This window comes from Euleptes europaea, chromosome 1, assembly GCF_029931775.1.
Source record: "Euleptes europaea isolate rEulEur1 chromosome 1, rEulEur1.hap1, whole genome shotgun sequence".
Lineage (NCBI taxonomy): Eukaryota > Metazoa > Chordata > Lepidosauria > Squamata > Sphaerodactylidae > Euleptes > Euleptes europaea.
In genome coordinates this window covers 158,573,332-158,595,299 of record NC_079312.1, presented here as the reverse complement: position 1 = coordinate 158,595,299, position 21,968 = coordinate 158,573,332, and the positions used below count along the sequence as shown (strand labels likewise).

Genomic DNA, 21,968 nt, shown 5'->3' with positions numbered 1-21,968 from the left:
CACAGGCAGCTATACTAACAGAGGTCACAGGGCAAACAGACAGGGTAAGAGAAAAAGGCTCATATGATACAACCAAATCCACAACTACAATACACAAATTAAAACAGAGTGGCAAACTGGCAACACAAAGCCAACCAACCAATCCAAGACTGGAAAGCTAAGTCAAACCAATTATGAAATGCTGCCTAAGTCTCAGCTACATGCTAAGATTATGGAAGGTCTAGACATCTAAATGTGAAAGCCTACAGGTTAAAATGAGGGGTCAGATTATCAAGAGGAAGGCTTACCTCCGTCTGTGGAATTTCTGAAGTAATTTTCACCACTTTCTTTTCTGCACCCCTAAAAAGGCAAACAAGATTGATCAGAGCCACAAATACAAATTTAGCTTGCCATTCCTATCTGATACAGATACCATTTTTTTAACTTTTATTGGAATTTTTAAAAATTATGCACAGTCCAGCAATCCATGTTTAATGATCAGAGCAATGCTTCAAGGGATGAACTCTGGATGCAGTTTCTCCCCTTCAATAGATAAAGTGTGTGGTGCCTCCATGTTCAGTCTGTATCCAAGCCAGAATTATTTGCTGCCTGCAGAATCTGAAGGACTACATTGACCCTGAGCAAGTACTGGTTCTGAGGAGCTCATCTGACTTCCCCTCCAGCTCCTGCCACTGTATCATCAAAAGAAAACATGTGTAATACATTCTACTTGGTTAAGACCCCTTACCAAAATACATCAGAGAAATGTTGGAAGATGCCAGGAGGAAGAGGCAAGTTTTTTTGGTAGCTTTGGGGGGGAGGGGAAGCAGCATGGTATAGCCCAATCTCATCAGATCTGGGAACCTAAGCAGGATCGGTACTTGGAAGAGAGACCACCAAGACTCTGTAGAGGAAGGCAATGGCAAACCACCTCTGTTTCTTCTTACTTGCCTTGAAAGCCCCTTGCTGGGGTCGCCATAAGTTGGCTGCGACATGACAGAACTTTACACACACGTACAGCTTTGGTGGTCTGTATCCAAACACATATTCTGAGGGCTTAAAGCCACTTAAATTTTCTTAAAATAGGCTACCAATTTCCACCAATCCCTGAGCCCCGCTTTTCTCCCTATGCTATTCTTAGGAGTCCACACAGGAAGAAAATGGGGGGACACTTAATAGGCTGCAGCGGAGGAGAGAAATTGGCAGAACTCACCACCCAGTCTTAAGAAGAAAAGTCTCTTAAGTATTTGGAACTGTGTGGTTGGATACAGGCTAATGTGTACAGCATGTACTGGAAAACTGGTAAGAATATTAGACATTAGACACAAAATGAAGAACTGCCCTAAAATATTCCATTGGGTTATAAATAATATTTCTTTCAGATAAACACAGGGACATACCACTAAGTTTATATATATCGAGGGAATCATGTAAAAGGAAATACAAGAGGGAAATGTCATAAAATAAATTTAGATTTTAAGGTGGAAGGAAGATCTTTTTTTAAAAAACCTTTGGATCTAATGTTAAGGTGTGATGCCATACTGCTCAACATATCCAAAAATGCAGCAAAAAACCTGATTATTCTGTAGACGAGTAGTCTTCAGTTGGGAAAAGATAAGATAAAATAATGTGCTGAACCTAAACTAGTCTAAGGTTGCAATGAACTCTGGAAGGCAATATTTATATGCATGGGATTCTAGGACAAAAATATCATGGGATACAAGAGAGAAGATCAAAAGTTTAAGGAAGCAGCATGGTATTTTGGCAAAGACAAGGTCTTGACCAAAAATGGTCTCCAACCCTGCCAAGCACTGATATATAAACAAGAAAACAAGAGAGTAGCTTGTCAGTTTCTTGCTCTGTTTTTTATATGGTGACAACTCTTGTATTCTAGTCTGACTGATCCTCAATTATCTGCACAGCTTTGAGAATGAAATTATCTTCAGCTCTGAGTAAAACAGATGTCATTCACCTCCAAAGCATGGGAAGAGAACAGGGAACAGACAAAGGATGAAGATTACTGATCAAGAGACATCCAAGAACTTCAGCTGCCCAAACCATCACTGTCCACATTCACTGCCTCTCCCACGAGTCAATGTAAACGGGACAGTTTATCCAAACTTCCAATTATTCAAATATTTGAATGCCCCTGTGCCACTTAAATAAACGAGGCTGTATTCACAATGTAATCACTCACATACCACCAGTACAACTGTAAAAAACCTCTGTCACTTACACACTGAGTAGTCTGCCTTAACCAGAAGCACCATGCCTGTGTTGTGTGCCCCCGAGGTTCTTTATTCCTTTATGGCCACACACTCACAAAAGGGCAGCTCTGTTGTAGTACACAGGAGAGCTATGGTTGACTTTTGGCCAGGTCAGCTCTTGCTCCATTTCAAACACACACTTCTTTAACAATGCGCAGTGGGAGCCAATAAACAGCCCGAACAAAAATATAATGGAGTGGGCGTGCTTGAAAGTTTATGCTCTGAAAACAGGGTTTTAGGCTTGCAAGAGAAAACAAAGGAGGAAGATACAAAGTTCGGAAGTTCCCAGGCTAAATGAAACAGCATCCTCCTCCTCCAAACAGCTCCCATAAAACAGTGGGTCATAGCCTGACTCATTAAGGTCTCCCATTTAGAGAAATGGATGGCTTTTGTTCAAGATGCCTGGACAGTTTTCTCATTTTTATGCCCCGAAAGGTAGTAATGGTTTAATGACTTTTTCACAGGAAGCAATTCAGAACAGGAACCAGGGACTTGTTACCCCTGCAGCACTGCTGGCAGTTTGTGATGCAGAGAAAGGGCACCCCCTGCTGCCTAGGAGCAAACACTGCACAAAAATACACATCCTAGCCTCCTAATTCAAGCTTCAGCTATATCAAAGAGGACCTGGGTTAATTCTGTACTTTTCTGCTAGATGTTAATGTACGAACACACTTCACAACTCCTAGCATTCACGTAAAAGATGCAAATCAGCCTTTGAACATGGTAGTTGGTTTTGATGCTAACATAATTCTGGAGCTATTACTTCTACTTTTTTTTTTCCAAATCACAGCTGACTTATGCCGACCTTGTAGGGTTTTCAAGGCAAGTGACGTTCGAAGGTGATTTGCCATTGCCTGCCTCCATTTCACAATCTTGGTATTTCTTGGAGGTTGCCCATCCAAATACTTGCCAGGGCCAACTCTGCTTAGCTTCTGACATCTGACGAGATCTGGCTAGCCTAGGGCTATCCAGGTCAGGGCATCTTCTACTTTATACTCGTGCAGAAAACAAGAGCAATAATCTTCCTAAATATGTTTTTGTCTCCACTGTACTGTGAATGTGAACATAATGTAAACATGGGAAATTGCTGAACTTCTAACAAAGATATGTAATATGTCCCTTCAATCAGCCTCTGTACCAGAGGACTGGAGAATGGCCAATGTAACACCCATTTATAAAAAAGGTTCCAGGGGGGACCCAGGAAATTACAGGCCAGTTAGCTTAACGTCTGTTCCGGGTAAATGGGTGGAAAGCATTATTAAAGATAGAATTGTCAAGCATATAGAAGGGAAAGGTCTGCTGAGCAAAACCCAACATGGATTCTGTAAGGGTAGGTCCTGTCTCACTAACCTATTAGAGTTTTTTGAAAGCGTCAATAAGCATGTGGACAGGAATGAGCCTGTGGACACTGTGTATTTGGATTTCCGAAAAGCTTTTGACAAAGTCTCCCACCAAAGACTGCTAAGCAAACTTCAGTCATGGGATAAGAGGACAAGTCCTCTTATGGATTGAGAGCTAGCTGAAAAATAGGAAGCAGAGAGTAGGAATCAATGGTCGGTTCTCACAATGGCGGAATGTGAGCAGTGGGGTGCCTCAGGGATCTGTGTTGGGACTGGTGCTTTTGACTGTTCATCATTGACCTGGAGTTGGGGTTAAACAGTGAAGTAGCCAAGTTTGCAGATGACACCAAATTATTTAGGGTGGTTAAAACAAAATTGGACTGTGAAGAGCTCCAGAAGGATCTCTATATACTGGAAGAATGGGCATTAAAATGGCAAATGAGATTCAATGTAAGTGTAAAGTGATGCATATTGGGGCAAAAAATCCCAACTTCACATATACACTGATGGGATCTGTGCTGGCAGCAACAGACCAAGAAAGGGATCTTGGGGTGGTAGTGGATAGCTCAATGAAGGTGTCAACCCACTGTGTGGCTGCTGTAAAAAAGGAAAATTCCATGCTGGCCATAATTAGACAAGGAATAGAGAATAAAACTGCTGATATACTGCCCTTGTACAAATCTATGGTGAGACCACACTTGGAATACTGTGTACAGTTCTGGTCACCACACCTAAAAAAGGATATTACAGAGCTTGAGAAGGTGCAGAAAAGAGCAACCAAAATGATTAGGGGACTAGAGCAACTATCCTATGGGGAGCGGTTAAGATGCTTAGGGCTGTTTAGCTTGGAAAGTAGACAGCTAAGGGGAGACATGACAGAGGTCTATAAAATCATGCATGGTTTGGAGAGAGTGGACAGGGAGAAGTTTTTCTTCCTCTCCCATAATACTGCTGTCACTTACAATATGTCTCTTTTTGCCCTAGCAGCCAGGAAAATTCGAGCCAGCATTGCAGTTAAACCGGACAACATTTGTATTTGATTCAAATTTATTTTTTTAGTTGATTTTAACTGTTTTCTTGTTGAATCTGATTTGATTGTGTCTACTTAATTGTAACGGCCTTTGGCTATATGCAATAAATCTGTACCTACCTACCCTCTCCCATAATACTAGAACACGGGGTATACTACATGTATACCAGTAATTCTTGCAGTCGGTACATACTATGTAAGAGTAAATACAGCTCCAGGCAAAACAGTTCTTAGTTCCTGTTATAAGAACATAAGAAAGGACCTGATGGATCAAACCAAGGCCCATCAAATCCAGCAGTCTGTTCGCACAGTGGCCAACCAGGTGCCTCTAGGAAGCCACAAACAAGACGACTGCAGCAGCACCATCCTGCCTGTGTTCCACAGCACCCAATATAATAGGCATATAATAATAATAGAGGGGAGTGGACATATTCACGGAGGAAATTCATGGCTATTAGTTAGAATGGATACTAGTCATGCTGCATACCTATTCTCTCTAGTATCAGAGGAGCATGCCCACTCGGTACACACTAGAATCTTACAGTGACTATCCACAACAATAGATAAAAAAGAAGACCAGTATGTTCTAATTTCCTAAGTACTGGGAAAGATACTGGTAAAGTAAACCAGAATGCTGTTCATATTAATGGCAATTTATTCCCCAAAGCAAACCACTTGGCTTTTCTACGCTCTGGTTGTGCCATTTTATAAGCCTAACTTCAACAACAGCTCAGAGCTGAAAGTTCTAGCTAGAAAAAAACTGGAAGGAGGGCTGGACTTTATTTCAGTTCTTTCACCTGGGTATAAAAGCAACATTCATAAAAGCCCTGATATTTTAATACCCTGGATTAAACAGAAAATGTAAGACTTAAATCTGCAAACAGGGCTATGCAGGGTTTGCAAATACTTTTAAATATATCCATGGAATTGAAAACACTCACTCTCAGGAAGACCAGGCCATTTCACAGATTCCTATGTCAAGGAAGCCCCTATGCGTTTGCCAGAGTCTAATAAGGATACTGAAAGCAACTGAGAGCAATCATATCCAAGTGCTCACAAAGAGCACAGTCTGCTATATTTTGTTTATTTTAAATTCATGTTTTCACCAGAAATATCAAGAGATCCTTAGTAAGGGCAATTGTTCGGGGAGGTGCTAGTTCACCCTACTTGACCTCTTACTCCAGTTTGTGAGTATGCCTGCATGACTGAATCAGGAACAGGCTGTGAACCCCTTTAAACATTCAGTTGATGAATGGCATTGAGGACAAATGGGCAATTTGCTTCTCAGTCTTTAAAGCATACCGTTGACACAGGTGGCCTTTTTTTTTTTTTACAACTTGCTTGTTCCTTGATGTAGAAGGAACACTGCAAACTAAGCTGTGTATCTTTGCTTTGTCTTTTTAAATGCTGAAGTAGTGCTAACAGTTTTTCTTAAGACTCTGGAAGGCTCATCAGCAGTGAAACCGAGATTCCACGCTTAAAGCATATGGTGGGAAAGATGATATAGTGGTGAGACAGCAGGAAGTGTGATAATATTAACTTCTTAGGAAAAAATAACAGATTCACACTTGTATCACACAGAAGCTTTGCGACAAAGATTGAGGGCTGGGCATCTTATGCAACTGCATTATGCAGTCCCACTAATTAAGCAAGGCACTTCTTTTTAAAAAAGATGAGCTTCTGGTTCTGTAAGTTGCAGGCAGGCTTGAGAGTACAAGCAATACCCACTTGAATTACAGGGAAAGGAGGTTAAAAAAAGTTTTTCAATGTTAACTCATGGAGTTTCAAGTGCCTTGCATACTTCCTTATCCCTTCCCCAAAATTAGCAGAAGCAGCACAAAGTTTTCAAAATGACATCAAATTATTTAGGGTGGTTAAAACAAAATTGGACTGTGAAGAGCTCCAAAAGGATCTCTACAACCTGGAAGAATGGGCATTAAAATGGCAAATGAGATTCAATGTGAGCAAGTGTAGTGATGTATATTGGGGCAAAAAATCCCAACTTCACATATACACTGATGGGATCTGTGCTGGCAACGACAGACCTAGAAAGGGATCTTGGGGTGGTAGTGGATTGCTTGATGAAGACATCAGCCCAGTGTGCGGCTGCTGTGAAAAAGGCAAATTCCATGCTGGCCATAATTAGACGAGGATTAGAGAATAAAACTGCTGCTGTCATACTGCCCTTGTACAAATCTATGGTGTACAGTTCTGGTCACCACACCTAAAAAAGGATATTGCAGAGCTAGAGAAAGTGCAGAAAAGAGCAACCAAAATGATCAGGGGACTAGAGCAACTGCCCTATGAGGAGCAGTTAAAACGCTTAGGGCTCTTTAGCTTGGAAAGAAGGCAGTTAAGGGGAGACATGGTAGGGGTCTATAACATTATGCATGGTTTGGAGAGAGTGGACAAGGAGAAGCTTTTCTCCCTCTCATATAATACTAGAATGTGGGATCATCTGCTGAAGCTAGAGGAAGAGAGATTCTAAACTGATAAGAGGAAGTATTTCTTCACACAACGCATAGTTAAACTGTGGAACTCCCTGCCCCAAGATATGGTGATGGCTGCCAACTTGGAAGGCTTTAAGAGGGGAGTGGACATGTTTATGGAAGAGAGGGATATTCATGGCTACTAGTTAAAATGGATACTGGTCATGATGCATGTCTATTCTCTCCAGGATCAGAGGAGCATGCCAAAAATATTAAGTGCTACGGAACACAGGCAATATGGTGCTGCTGCAGTTGTCTTGTTTGGGGCTTCCTAGAGGCACCTGGCTGGCCACTGCTGAACTTGATGGGCCTTGGTCTGATCCAGCATGGCTTTTCTTAGGTTCTTATGTAAGATTTTTCTGGTGCAGAATCTGTTATCTTGATGCAGAATACGGATTTTTAAAAGAATGTGTACAATTTACCCAGCCCTTGAAATTGTCGGGCTACATTATCATAAACAACACAGATATAGTTGATGAAAGTGTAACTGCAAACACACTAGCTTACATTCACAGTGCATTCCTGACTTCTGAGGTCTAAGTCCTCGGGAGGCCAGGAAGGGGCTGTGCTGGCATCGGGCCCCTCTATGCCGGTGTCCAGGGTACTTACACTACCGTGAGTGGCCCTAATGCCGGTGGCAAGGCCCAGATGCTGGTCTCCCTGCGCTGCCATGGCAGCGCCACCCCTGGACACCAATGGGGCCTTCCACCAGCGTCCCACTGGTGTAAAGTCCTGCGCCGGTGTTCCGGGGGGCGTTCTCAGGGTGTGCTGGGTGTCCCCTTTCAGCCCGGCTCGCCAGTGGTGACAACGGTGGTGCTGCGCCTGTTTTTAGCAGGCGCAGCCTCGCTGTTCTCTATGGAGCGAAAGGCCCCATTTAAAATTTTAAAAGCCTTTTTTTGAGCTTTCAGCGCCTGGGAAACGGGTTAGGAGGTGCCATAGGGGCACCTCCTCCTGCCATCCCCGGCCACCGACAACTCAGGAATGGGCTGTAAGAATAGCATCCATCTGGTTCTCTGCAAAAGAGATATCCTATGCATGAAAGAACTAGCAGTTTCACCTATTCTATGTGACGTAAGTTAAATCTAATTTCCAAAATGACAGAATATTCTATGACTCCATTCTGCTAATAGCAGAGCCTTCTTCTCACACTAGGCTCCTTATGCTGGAAGATTCTGCCGCTAATGGAAGGGAGTCATGCAACACAGCCCCTATGTCTAGCCTTCCAGCATTTCAATTTATGATAATGTTTCAAAATATAGCCTCTGTATTATCTACCACCCACCCTGACCTATTCTACTATAGATCTGGATTTGCCCTCTTCAACGTAAGTGCCTAAGAAGTTAGCTCATAATCATAAGATGGACAGTATTTCACAGCAGAGGTAGCATTCAGATGATGGAGATACACGAACTCAGTAATCTTTGACCAATAGCTTGCTTTGGTTATGAATGATAATTACACTTCAGCTGATTTTTCCACAGGCGTTTCCTCTTTGACAGGAGTGTCTACTGGCTTCTGTTCTTCTTCCTGCAATACAATCACACAAAAGAGAAAGGTAAACCTGCAGAACAGAAGCTTCACAAGAGATGCTGATGTGGACTACGGATACTATTACCAGCCTGGTACTACACTTTGCTTTGGAAGTAAGCCCCAACATGTTCGATGGAACTTAGGTATGCATGGGATTGCAGCCTTATTTGTAGCACCCCAACACTACAATCATTGCTCTGGGCTCAGAGACACATTTGCATATTTACAAAAAGAAAAACTGGCCCAATGGATACACTATCCTTTTTATTTTTGTAAATTTCAGTCAAAGCTCATACATCTTTTCCATTAGCTCCATGCTTAATAAGCTAATTTACAAGCCATGGAGATGGATTCTAGCAGACTTACAAGAAAATTAAACTTCAGAAATAGTTGCTCTATCCCACCTTTTTTAAAATGACAGACACAACAGACACCCCACAATAGGTAACATGATAAGATACTACACCCACATCTCTTAGTAAACACAATATGAGCTGTCAAATTACACAGAATTCTTCAAGCTGCAGAAGACAACTCCAAACTGCCTGACATAATATTCTAGGTAATATCAAAATATTTATGCTGTTTCAGTATTATCACAAGTTGGCCCAATAGTCAATAAGCACCATCTTTCTTTTTTAATACTAACAAGGCAAAAACTCTAAAAAGCTCAGAGCAATTGATGCTATAGGTATTACTTGAGGACAGATAGTGCACTTTGTTCTCTCATACTTTCAAGATTTCACCTTTAAAAAAACCTTAATGTCCATATAAAAATTTCAATAGCTAGTTTCTCTTGGCTGCAAATAGAGATGATGGGAAAACTGTGATGAGATCCCCTAGGATTCTTAAAAGTGCAAAGTGTGCGCGTGGGGGGGGGGGAGTTGGAAGGCTGGGGGAAGGGACGTTTTAGCTCTCATTCTTTTCTCTAATTGTCCTCATGGAGTTATTTGGCCTGCAGGGAGAAGCCCGCAGCTATACAGAAGTTCTAAGCACCATATGTATATTTAAAGTGGGGGAATGGTATAGGTAGAAAGTGTTAACCACAACTCCCCCACCCCACCTCAGTAGACCAGATCTGGTTCCCTAATTATTGGCAAATGCTACTAGCATTTTAAAAAAATCATAGGATGTCTAATCATTAATCTTCTGTCATTCCATATAGTTGGTCCTTAGTTGGACTGTGCCTCCAAATATGCACTCAGAAACCAACTGCATGGTGCTCTAAATGAATAATGTAAATCTTGGTTCTGGGAGCACCACATAATCATAAGAGTCAGAACTCAGTAGATCACGTTGCCCTCCTTAACAGAGGAGCCGCAGTAGTATACTTCTGGCTTTACAGATAACAGAAATATGGTAAGCAGCATTCTGAACTGGACGTTTTTGGCTAGGAACCAGATCAGTCTGAACTCAAATTACTTCACCTTCCCTCATCAAATTTTTCCATGCTTCCAAGGGGAATAAAGATAGACTATGAAATTATACGGAGTTCTGAAATGCAAGAGCAACACAACAAACAATTTTGGGGGGAAATGCAGATCTTAGTAGCCTCATTTGGAACATTATAGAGAAATCTATATATATGGCTTCTTTCTGTAATCGTTCTGCAGAAGAACACAAGGGGTAGAATGTTCGTATTCTAAATCTGATTTCCATTTTAAACAAAGCAAATTTCCAGCTTTTATGGCTACAAAGGTATGCTTGAAACCATGTGGGTAATTGTTTATAAAATCTTGGCAGTGTGGAAGGAGCATGGGATAATGAGCTGAGTAGGTTCAGTGTCCTGTATTTGTTCCTTCCCAAGACTAGCAGAAGTAGAGCATACCAATTTAGCCAATGTGGCAGTTTGTTTAATATACTTGACTCAGGTCACAGAACCTATCTTTTTGGAACACAAATTGTGAGTTACTCTGGTGTAGCTTACTCCAGAATAGTCAAAGAATTATTGGTTCTTTTGGCTGACAGTTATTTCTGATCTCTTGATATTTCTCGTAGAAGCCCTTTTTGGTTTTTATTCACATGCAACTGAACTTTTCTGTGCAATTAATCTGGGGGTCATAGATACAGCTGTATCTAGGCCAGGCTGTGTGAATATTTGAGCTGCAGCCCAAACTGAATCATAAACATGAGTGACAGGGTCACATACCATCATGCTTCTCCTACACCCAATCACATTTACTTGCTGGGTTAATGTAAGCGATCATGATTTCTGAGGTCAAATGAGTAACACTTGCACAAGACAAAGGAATTTCCAGTCATTTCAATTCATTAAACTCTGTATCAACATGAAATATCAGTCATGTTTATGCAAACTTCTGATTATCTGAATAATTTAAATTTTATGGAACTAACTAGGATAGGCAAAATTGCTGCTGTTTTACATTGATCCACAAACCTATCTCATCAGCTCATATTTCAACAGAAAACCCCTCATAAATTCATAACTTGATTAAAAAATTTGTTCAATTCTATTAATTTTAGTTATAAATTTCTGAGTCCTTGTTCGGATGCATTTTTAAATTTGTAGGATGAATTTAGTTTTTGCAACACCAAATCCAAGCCAAGTATGAGAGATATTCAGAATAATTTCATCGTGCAGTCTCCTCAATGACAGAGGGAAACATTTACACTAAACAGGACAATCAGTTTCTTGACCATTCTTAAAATACCAACAGTGCAACCTTATGTGGAATTAATTCTACCCTTAAATTTCAATGGGTTTTAGACTGAAGTTAATTCCATACAGAATAACAGTCTCCTTAAAGCATTCATGAAATGGAACCGGGTGGGTCCCATTTGCTATCTTTTATAGCACGTCACCTAAAAACAAAATCTGTATTCATGTTTTAAGGGTATTCATCCCAGGCAATAATACTGGTTATCTGAAAAAATTAATTTTGACACATCTAACCATCTAGTATGAATAGCTCGAGTCTAAATTAATACTGTAAAAAGATAGCATTCAAGAGCCATTCACACTGTATCATTAGAGACATGGCAAAATAATCAGTCACCACTTGGTATTTCTGAATCTATAAATCATCAAACGTACATGATTCATTGGAGATTCATGGCTAATTACTAAACACCAATAAAACATGGTTTACTTGTATCAAATGATACAATCACTGTGGTTTCTTAGTCACGAGTATTATTTAACACCAGTGTTAAAAATATTCCTAGCTACAGATGTTACAGGCGACTACATATTTCTGGTATTACCACAAAACATTTTAAAGAAATTGTACCAAATACTGAGTAGTTCAGACACACTGTGGACTCCAATAAGACATGTGGCTCTAAACCTGATGTTACTGGTCATCATGAGCCTTGTTTCCAAAGTGCTAGTAATATAGACCACTATAAGGGTCTATATTAAAAAATTACATAAGCTACATTATGGAGGAGGAGAAGGAGAAAAAGAGTTAGTTTTTATATGCTGACTTCCTCCACCACTTAAGGAAGACTCAAACCGGCTTACAATCACCTGCCCCTCCCCTCCCCACAACAGATACCCTGTGAGGTAGGTGGGCTGAGAGAGCTCTAAGGACTAGCCCAAGGACACCCAGCTGGCTTCACATGTAGGAGTGGGGAAACAAATCCAATTACCTTGTAACCATGTATAACTTACCTCTGTTTCTTCACCCAAGACATCTTCTTCGTTTGCCTCTTCTTCAGCTAGAAGTTAGGAAAAAATCGAAACAGTGACTAATTAAAATACATTTTATATGCTGGACGTACTGAGATTCTAGTCATTAGGCACTGGAATTCTCCAAACAGAATGAATAAATTACATTAGTTTTGTTACATTATTTCAGAATATCTCAAACCACCTCAAAGTTAGGACACCAGTGATGTGGATTTTCCAGGAAAAACTGCACCAGAAAATTTTCTGATATAAATAATTTAAATAATATTAGCAGAAGAAGGCAAACATACCATGCACAAGCCTGTACTATGTACAAGCACTACTGTTTGTCCTTGTTTCATATCTCACATTTAGCCCATTGAACATTATGGATCACAACAGCCCTGACAACTATAGACAAAACTATATTTACGTACATGGGGTGGAAGATCTTCCACAAAAAATATAGCATTAGAAAATTTTCCACCCCACATCGCTGTAGGATATCACAGCAAATGCTACCAGATTTATAGCATTAGAAAATTTTCCACCCCACATCGCTGTAGGATATCACAGCAAATGCTACCAGATTTATACACACATATTACTAATGCAATTTAAAGAGAAAAAATATCGAAGTATCTTGTTACTGTCAATAATACATTCCCCCCAAAAATCATAAAAATTTATAAAAATCAGTCTGTAACAGCACAAACATGTTAGCATGTTGCAAGTTGATTAGACAGAATACTATGGCAAATTCTTCAATGGCAGCTAATTCTGTTTTTCGGGATACACATTTCCATGATTTAGGCTAGCATCCCATTGGTTTTTCTAATACAACTAATACTGGAAATATCTCAAGAAATACAACTATTGTTGTCACCTCAAGGGCTCTCTTATCCTCTGTGCAGCTTACAGGGTTACAATCCTGTCTGCCCCATGCGCTATTACAGGAAATCATTTTGTGGCTGGCTCCACCTCCTGCAGCAGCCATTTTGTTGCTGCACACGCCATGCTGTGTCAGAATTCCAAATGTGCCCACAGGCTCAAAAAGGTTGAGCCTATGTGCAAATTTACTATACTATAAAGTTATAGAGGATGGGTCAAGTGTTCCTAATAATTCCTACCCACCTTGCATCTGCAAGTAGCAGCAGCGATTTGCTCAAAGATTCATGGTATGAACCTTGTGCAACAGGCAGTCCTGGGGAGCACTTCATCCCAAGTCACAATTAAGCCCTTTCTAAGAAGTTGTGAGGAAAAAGGAAAGCACAAACAATTGTGACTATGTTCTACGGTCATGACTGTGAGGAGGCAAGGAACCAATTATAAGAATGAATTAGGGAGAGGGAAGAGCCTCAAGACTGCTGGACTGAGTGAAGGAGGACTGACCAAGCAGCCACCAACTGCTTTCCTATGCCAACTGTTGGCAACTCTGACTGACTACAGCCTACTTGTCGTGAGTCAGCCTGAACTCTCCTCGGAAGAAGAGGAGGAAGGAGTGGCAGAGCAGGGTGATGCACCGGTGGAAGTCTTACCAGGGCGACTGGACCATAGGTCTGAACCAGCAAAGGCGACAGATGCAGAAGAAAGTGGTACATATTGGGAAGGAGCAGAGGAACAGAGAAGGTTATCACCTCTAGACCCGCCCAGCCCAGTTAGCTGTCAAAGATCAAAGGTTCGGCTCAGTTTGCAGGAGAGGCATCGCAGCGCGAGATTGCAGGCAATTGGTCGTAGGTGTTTGCAGGAGTCAACACCAGCGAGTGATGCAGAACAACTGGCCCGGGAAGGGAGTGAGGAGGAACAGCCATAAATCTTAGTCTGGCCAGTCAGTCAGTGTGGGAACAACTTTGCTAATTACTGCAAGCTCTGCTGCTCGTGCTGAGATCTCTGCGCTCAGTATTATCTCGCTTAGGTGCCAGCTACCAGCTCCTGCCCTTCTGGTATCCCTGCAGAATCTGGGAGGACCGAGCCTAGACCTTGATGCAAAGGAACTCGTACTGGTAAGTGAACCTGTTCCTTGTTTAGAGTGCTGCCTTGGTTATACACTCAGTCCGCCCACACTACCAGGAAGAGTAAACCGCGACAGGCTCTGCTCCCCCCAGTACTCTCCATTGCTGGGAGTGGAGTCAGAGGCCAAGCACCTCTGCCTGGTCCCTGCCTGTACGCAACACTACTCATCCTACTGTATTTCTTGACCTAACCTGTTACCAGACACAGTGGACGTTGAATCTTAGGCTTACAGAGCGTATTATTTACCACTACAAGTCCTACCTAGGGCTTCACTCGTGCAAAACAATATGATTAGAGGTAACATGAAACAGGGGTGAGGGGGTGGGAAGGGATTCTATGACTTAAAGATGTGCTTCTATGGATAAGAGATTAGGGAGCACCAGTGAGTGAAAGCTCTGGATTCTAATCCTATTGCTGCCAAGGTCATTTTCATTCATGCCTCAGTACTGTTGAAAATGGTTGCTTGTGTGTGTTAAGTGCCACCAAGGTGCTTCTGACTTATGGAGACCCTATGAATCAATGTCTTCCAAAACATCTTATTAACAGCCTTGCTCAGATCTTGCAAACCGAGGGCTGTGGCTTCCTTTATTGAGCAAGTCCATCTCATGTTGGGTCTTCCTCTTTTCCTGCTGCCTTCAACTTATCCTAGCATTATTGTCTTTTCCAGTGATTCTTGTCTTCTCATAATGTGACCAAAGTACAATTAAGTTTAGTCATTTTAGCTTCTAGGGACAGGTCAGGCTTGATTTGATCCAGAATTCACTTATTTGTGGTGGTTGTTTTTGGTAATCCATGGTATCCGTAACACTCTCCTCCAACACCACATTTCAAGGAATCTTTCTTCCTGTCAGTTTTCTTCACTGTCCAGCTTTCACACCCATACAAAGTAATAGGGAATACTAAGGCATGAATTAACTTGATCTTGGTTGCCAGTGACAAATCCTTATACTTAAGAATCTTTTCTAGCTCCTTCATGGCTGCCCTTCCCAGTCTGAATCTCCTTCTGATTTCTTGGTAGCAGACTTCCTTTTGTTTGATGATGGAACCAAAGAATAGAAAGTCTTGAACAATTTCAATTTCCTTACTGTTTACTGGATGTCAAATGTATGATTAGATTTATATGTACACAACAGCTATGATGTAACCAGGGGCTACATTGGATACAACATCTTGTCTGTAATTATTCAAATCCCCCCTACCCGCTCCTAAGATAATGCTCTTTACCACTGTTACACAGCCTCAGGTCAGTAGTTGCTTCCTACCTTCTACTGAGACAGTGGACATTTCTTCCCAAGAACTATATATATATCCCAAGAAATTCTGGATGCAGAAATTTCAATTGTTTTCAATTGTTAGGAATTTCTCCGTACTAGCTGTATCTTGTACAACCTCTGGATATGCATTTGGCTTGGAGGATTTGAAGTTGCCTCTCTCAGATTTAGGGCAATACTGTGGGCCACAGTAAGAATACTGACAGACCCTAGAATATAACAAGGCAACCTGATGTTTTGCATCCTTAGGACTCTCACCAAGGGTCTGAAGTAACAGTGATGACGATGGAACAGATTGGGTGCTGCCAGCCACACAGCTGTGACGCTGTTGCAGAACTGATGCTGAGGGTAGAGAAGGCAAGCAGCGAGGAATCCAGGAGCGTTGTCTAGGCTCAGGCAGTGATTAGCGGTGGTGCTAAACTTTTGCTGATATTGAAAGGACTGTAGGCATCATTGCCTTGCTCGTTTCTAATTTTGTTAAATAGGCATTGTGCCGCTGACTGTGCATTGTATCCTATCTTGCCCGCACAAGCCTAGATCGAGTGCTACACAGGCAGCTTGCACTGACCACAGGAACAAGTTGAAAGGATAAAGTTTTACGACAAAGCACATAGAGAGAATACTTATTACTTTATGTATGCTAACATGTTCCAGTCAACATCTCATATGCCATCCTGTGGCCACCTTCAACAAATATGCAGTCCAATCTTTAAAATGGTTACTTGAAAGTAAACGCCACCTGATTCAACTGGACTTACTCTCTTGTTAGGATGCTTAAGACTGCAACATTAACTGGGACATCATCTTTGTTCTAAAAGATGATAAACAGAAAATTAAAAGGGGAAGAGGCTTGAATGAATTCACATAAGAATTATGTGGAGCATAATACTTATTTTCTTGTCACAGAGTCAACACCCTCAATAAGATTGCTATTGTTGAAGCTTTATATAAAAAGTACTTTATTGGTCCAATTATTGCAGCTGTTGGATGGAAAGACTAGGAGGAATTTTTCATGACTATGTAAAGAAACACAGTTTAAAGTTTATGGTTGTTTTAGCAGGACTTCCAATGAACCTCGTTAAGGACTGGAGAAGAGTTGTAAAAACCTAAAGAAGAAACCTACCATGTTGCTCAAGATAGGTCTGAAGCCTGTTGATGAGATCCTGTTTGTTTCCTTTTGTCTCCAGGCCTCGGGCTAAACATTCTTGCTTCAGCTCAGCAAGCTGTGAAGTATAACAGACTTTATTTTACTAAAGCACATGTACCCTCTTACAGATTTGGAAGGTGAAATGAGAAATTACAAGGAAACCAACAGAGATGGCTTTAAAAAAGTCTTTTCGAGCCTTAAACTTTTTACATCACTCATTTTATGATCTTGAAGAAACATTCTGTAAGAATGTGAGGCAGAAGCCAGATCAATACAAATTCTCTAGAAATACAGTTAATAATGTTGGGGAAGGAACTTGCACTCCTTTGGCACAGCTATTCTATTTTCAACACTCACACACACACACCATACTACACAATTGTATTGTTCACATTTATGGACATTGAATCAAGTCAGACACTCAAGGAAAAGTTTTCTATCCCAAGTTAGCTTGCATTTCTACACAATTTAGGAAATACAAACTAAAGGTTTGTCGTCAAGTCACAGCAAACTTATGGCGACCCTGTAGGGTTTTCAAGTATGGTTCAGATGTATTGACATACAAGGTGTTCCATGCAAACCCAGGTTCCAGATTGGGATTAAACTACTAGGTTAGATCTTGTGGATGGAAGAATGGTGGATCTTTTTCTAGTCACACCCATTTCTGACCCTGGGAAAGTTTATTTCTAGGATTGTGGGATCTGTTTTGGGAGGGCGAAGGGAGTGTAATCCCATGTAGGTTGAGAGGCTGCAGTGGGAAGGGGGAGTAAAAAAACCTCTTTCCTCTGTCTTCTATCAATGGCGCTGAGCTGATGGAGGAGACAGAGACTGCAAGTTCATCCTCTTCCCTCTCCCCATTGCAGCCTCCTGACGCTCATGGCTGTTAGACTTCATGAGTCCTGTGACCCCAGAATAAACTTTTCCAGGGTCAGAAATAGCTGCTGGGAAGGGGGCACAGGAAGGATGTGCATCCATTAGCACCTTCTGTTGAGGGATTGTGAGACCCAATCCATCTTTTGAAATCCTGGTTTGTTGAGAAAACATATAATATTGTTTGTCCTTTTGGGTGTTTCACAGTAAACTGTTTTGCTGCAAAAGTGGAAATAATTAGCTGATAAGGCGAAGAATCTAGGCTCATTTGCTTAGAAGAAGAGTTGGTTTTTATATGCCAACTTTCTCTACCACTTAAGAATCACCTTCCCCTCCCCTCCCCACAACAGACACCCTGTGAGGTAGGTGGGGCTGAGAGAGCTCTATAAGAGCTGTGAGTAGCCCAAGGTCACCCAACTGGCTTCATGTGTAGGAATGTGTAGGAAACCAACCCAGTTCACCAGATTAAAGTCCACTGCTCTTAACTACTACACCACGCTGGCTCCAAGCTGCCGTTACTCATAACAGTTAGTCATAACCCCAAGCCACCAAAAGCACAAAACTGGGACCCCAATTCTGTGGCATTGTGCCCAAAAAGAGGCCTGCCAGTATCTGATACGCTGAAGAATATTTTTATTTTGTGGTTTGGGTTTTTAAAAAAAATCATGGTAGTGTTATACATCTTTGAGAGCCAGAGTTGTCTGTTTGTTAAAGTGTCGGGTTAGGATCTGAGAAATCCATGTTCAAATCCCCCCTCCTGCTGCGGAAACTTGCTGGGTAACCTTGAGCCAGTCACACTCAGCCTTGACCCTGGCAAGTGTTTGGATGGGAGATCTCCAAGGAATACTGGGGCATGATGCGGAGGCAGGCAATTGTTCCTATTCAGAATCTGTTTTGGAAGTCTTATTGGCAGGAGGTCCTCTGTGAAAGGGGAAAGATTAGGCCATTTAGGATCTATAGACCATGTTTAATATTTAAGTCAGCTGTGACTTGATGGTGTGCATATACACACACATATTATTTATTAGGAAATCTAGAACCTGCTAAAACAATGCAGCAGAATTCAAGGGTAAAATACACTACAGAAATGCATTACATCACCTTTTCCCACAAAGACAGCACATTTCTTATATACTTCAGTTTAAGAACAGGGGCATTTAAATAATAGCTACAGCTATAATAAAAGAAGTTATGCACATATACATATTGGTTTGTCCAAGTCTCAACAAGCCCAAAGCTTCTTCCAAGCGTGTTCACTTATGGTAAGTATCCCATTGTTTGCTATGACATATAAATCATGGTAAGGTTTGCTAGTTCTTTTCTATACAAGTTTCTTTTCGTTTAAATGGAGTAATTTTAGATTACCAAGTGAAGGATTTCTTTCATTTCATCTGCATGCCAGGAAAAGCTTCATCTGCTAAATTCTGTGTTGTGTTACTGCTGAAGGTATTTGAGCTGGGCCAGAAAAGACATAGCAACTCTAACTTCGTAACAAATACTACCTGCAAGTCCCATCAGTGTAAAATTGCCTATTCCTAGGAATGCAGCTATTTTTGGTTCCTTTGTAGTTGTGCAAATGCAAAGATTACATATTCACTTCCACAAATTCTCCTATTATTATTTGTATCAGCCCTTGGTTCTCTTTTAACTAGGTTTTGATACTTGTGTAGCAAATGCTTGTTAGATGCAGAGGACAGAGTTCATGATCATGTGGTCCATTCACAGGATCTTGGCCATGGTTTTAAAAAAAATCACAATTTTATATCAGTATTGGCCTAGCAAAAAAAAACCTAAAAAAAAAATTTAATGAGGGATTTTTACAGAAGGATTTTTTCTTTGTGAAACAACAGATCTATTTACTGTTGCAGGGCATTTAGATGCTCTTTCTCATGGAAAGGCATTTAGATGCTCTTTTTCTTCTGTGAAAAGTATACAAAAAAAATTTTAGAATACATGCAGCAAATTTTTTTAGAAGCTGTGAACCCACTTTCACTAAAACACCCAATTGAAGTATCCAATTTGCTGCATGATATATACATCACTAGATATATACATCACTGCAAAACAGTGATTAAATGTTTAAATGCTCAGAGACAACAGCAGATACAGCTGCTACATCACCAGCTCTGTTCCTCTACAAGCGTCTTCAATCAATTAGCACTGTTATACCCTCCAGAGGAAGATGGAACCAACAGGTTCAAGAGAACTAGAAACATGCTAAGATTGCAGTACCTGCACCTTCTCTTGGTGCCTACACAACATAAAATGTACCGAAATTGTCTCTGGGGAACAACTTGGCAAGAAAATAATCTAATAATGTGGGAGGGTATTATTTCACACTCAGCTATTCTAAGTATGATCTTGTCAATGCTTTAGCTCTGAAGCTTCTGGTGGCAGAAAACGTTAGCCTGGAAGATTGTGAAAGAGCGGGTCACCGACATTCACTTGGACTTCATAACAATGAGAGAAAGTTCAGAAACTAGTAAAGAAGGAAACAGGCCCATTTGTGCAGGTTATGTGTATTTACTTGGAAATAAACTTCACTGCATTCCAGGGGCAGGGTTTACTCAGGCATACGAATACACACAGTAGCACCCTTAACATTTAAGGCATGAGCCACATTTTGAGATTCTAAGAACTGGAAAAGAAACACTACTCATACCTTCCTGGGTACCTAAACGGTTTAGTAATTATTTATGAGATTACCGTTCCACAGACAGGCTCCCAAAAGATAGCTACTTCCAAAAGTAGCTAGAGAGGAAACAGTGATTGACTAATGTCACTTCCAGTCAAGGTTCTAACTAAAGAATATCGGGCTTTATGACTGCTCACATTCATTCGAACAAATCTTTCCATACAGCTTGTGGTTAGTAAGGGGTCAGCGTGCTGTAACTGAGCAGAGCCAAGAAAGGGCAACTTCCAGGAAATCTTCTGGAAGTAACTACAACTCATCTCTGGACTACAGTGTTCAGTTCCCTTGGAGAAAATGGCTGCTTTGGGGAGGTGGACTCTACAGTATTATGCCCCACCGCCCTCCCCAAGCCTCCACCCCCAAATCTCCAGGAATTGCTTGACGGGCCCAAACTACTTCCAAGTAACTATAAGAATACGAAAGCAAGCAGAGACTACAGCGTCCTCCTCCTGGTGGGGCCTGATAGTTAAAGACAGGCACACGCCTGCAGATCGGTCTAAGGAAAGGAGAACGCTCCGGGGGACGGGGACGGAAGAGGACATAGAATCATAGAGTTGGAAGGGACCACCAGGGTCATCTAGTCCAACCCCCAGCACAATGCAGGCATTTCACAACTACCTTCCCCCACACACACACTACCTCCCCCAGTGACCCCCACTCCATGCCCAGAAGATGGCCAAGATGCCCTCCCTCTCATGAACTGCCTCGGGTCATAGAATCAGCATGACGTGAGATGAACCGTCGCGTATTCCCCCCCCCCGCCATTCCACTCCCCTCAGGAAAGCGGGCAGGCAGGGCGTGCGGCCAATGCAAGCCTGACACAGGAAAGGCAGGTTACTCGTTAAAGACTGAAAAACGAGGCACCGTCGCAAAGTCTGAGAAAACTGGGGATGGAGCGAAGGAAGCCGCCGACTCCTCGGAATAAACAGAAACGATCCTCGTCCCTCCCCGAACGGCCGCGAGGGCCCGCAGTACCTTCAACTTATGCAGCTCTACGATCTCCGCCGCCATCTTATCGTCGCCTCTCGTCACAACTCCGCCTCCCGCCGGCCACCCGCAGCGCGTGCGCCTTCCATCCAATCGCGGCCGTCCTCTTGCTTGAACTTTACACCTACCAATATCGCCTTTGTCCATTGGCTCCTTTTGCCGGGAAACCGGCTAGAGGCCGAGGCTGGCGAAGGAAGCTGGCCAGTAGGGAAGAAGTGTGGAGACTGACGCGCTCGCCGATTGGTCGGATGATGAGGCAGGGGAGCGTTTGCGGAAACCGGGCTGCGGTGGAGCTGCGTGTAGAGGAAGTGTGTGTGTGTGTGAGGGAGGAAGTGGGGTTGCGCCCGCCTTCGTTTTTATTATAGGAAGCGACGTTGCCGAAACCGCCAGGTAGGCTCATTGTAGTCTGCGATGTGGGTCGGGGGATGGGGATTCAAAGCCCCACCAAGCCATGCATCTCACTGCGGGATCTTGGGCTGGTCACTCTATCAACCTAACCTGCTCTATAGGGTTGTTGTTATGATGAAATGAGGGCGAGAAGTGCTGTTCTAAGCTCCTTTGAAGGACACGCAGTATAATAATGCAATAGCTGGCAGGAATTTAGGCTTTTTTTCCTGGGGGGAGAAAAATCCAGTGCGTTCAATGGGGAAGTAGATAGTTCAGCACCTCCCCCTACTGACTAGTTCAGCGTCGTCGTCCCCCCCCACTGAAGTCTGTCTAGT

At 42.0% G+C, this 21,968-nt stretch overlaps 1 protein-coding gene across 2 annotated transcripts in view; it reads right to left on the bottom strand.

Annotated features, from left to right (window-relative positions):
- SARNP (SAP domain containing ribonucleoprotein) overlaps window positions 1-21,298 on the bottom strand; it is a 76,492-nt gene extending 55,194 nt beyond the window's left edge. For both annotated transcript variants that reach the window (XM_056857991.1, XM_056857999.1), the window contains exons 1-5: window positions 21,235-21,298; window positions 16,674-16,773; window positions 12,270-12,316; window positions 8,565-8,632; window positions 288-339 (exon numbers count right to left, since the gene is read on the bottom strand). In XM_056857991.1, coding sequence (XP_056713969.1) covers window positions 288-339; window positions 8,565-8,632; window positions 12,270-12,316; window positions 16,674-16,773; window positions 21,235-21,270 — 303 coding nt within the window. In that variant the 5' untranslated portion in view covers window positions 21,271-21,298. The remainder of the gene's footprint in view (window positions 1-287; window positions 340-8,564; window positions 8,633-12,269; window positions 12,317-16,673; window positions 16,774-21,234) is intronic.
- Between the last annotated feature and the right edge of the window lie 670 nt (window positions 21,299-21,968).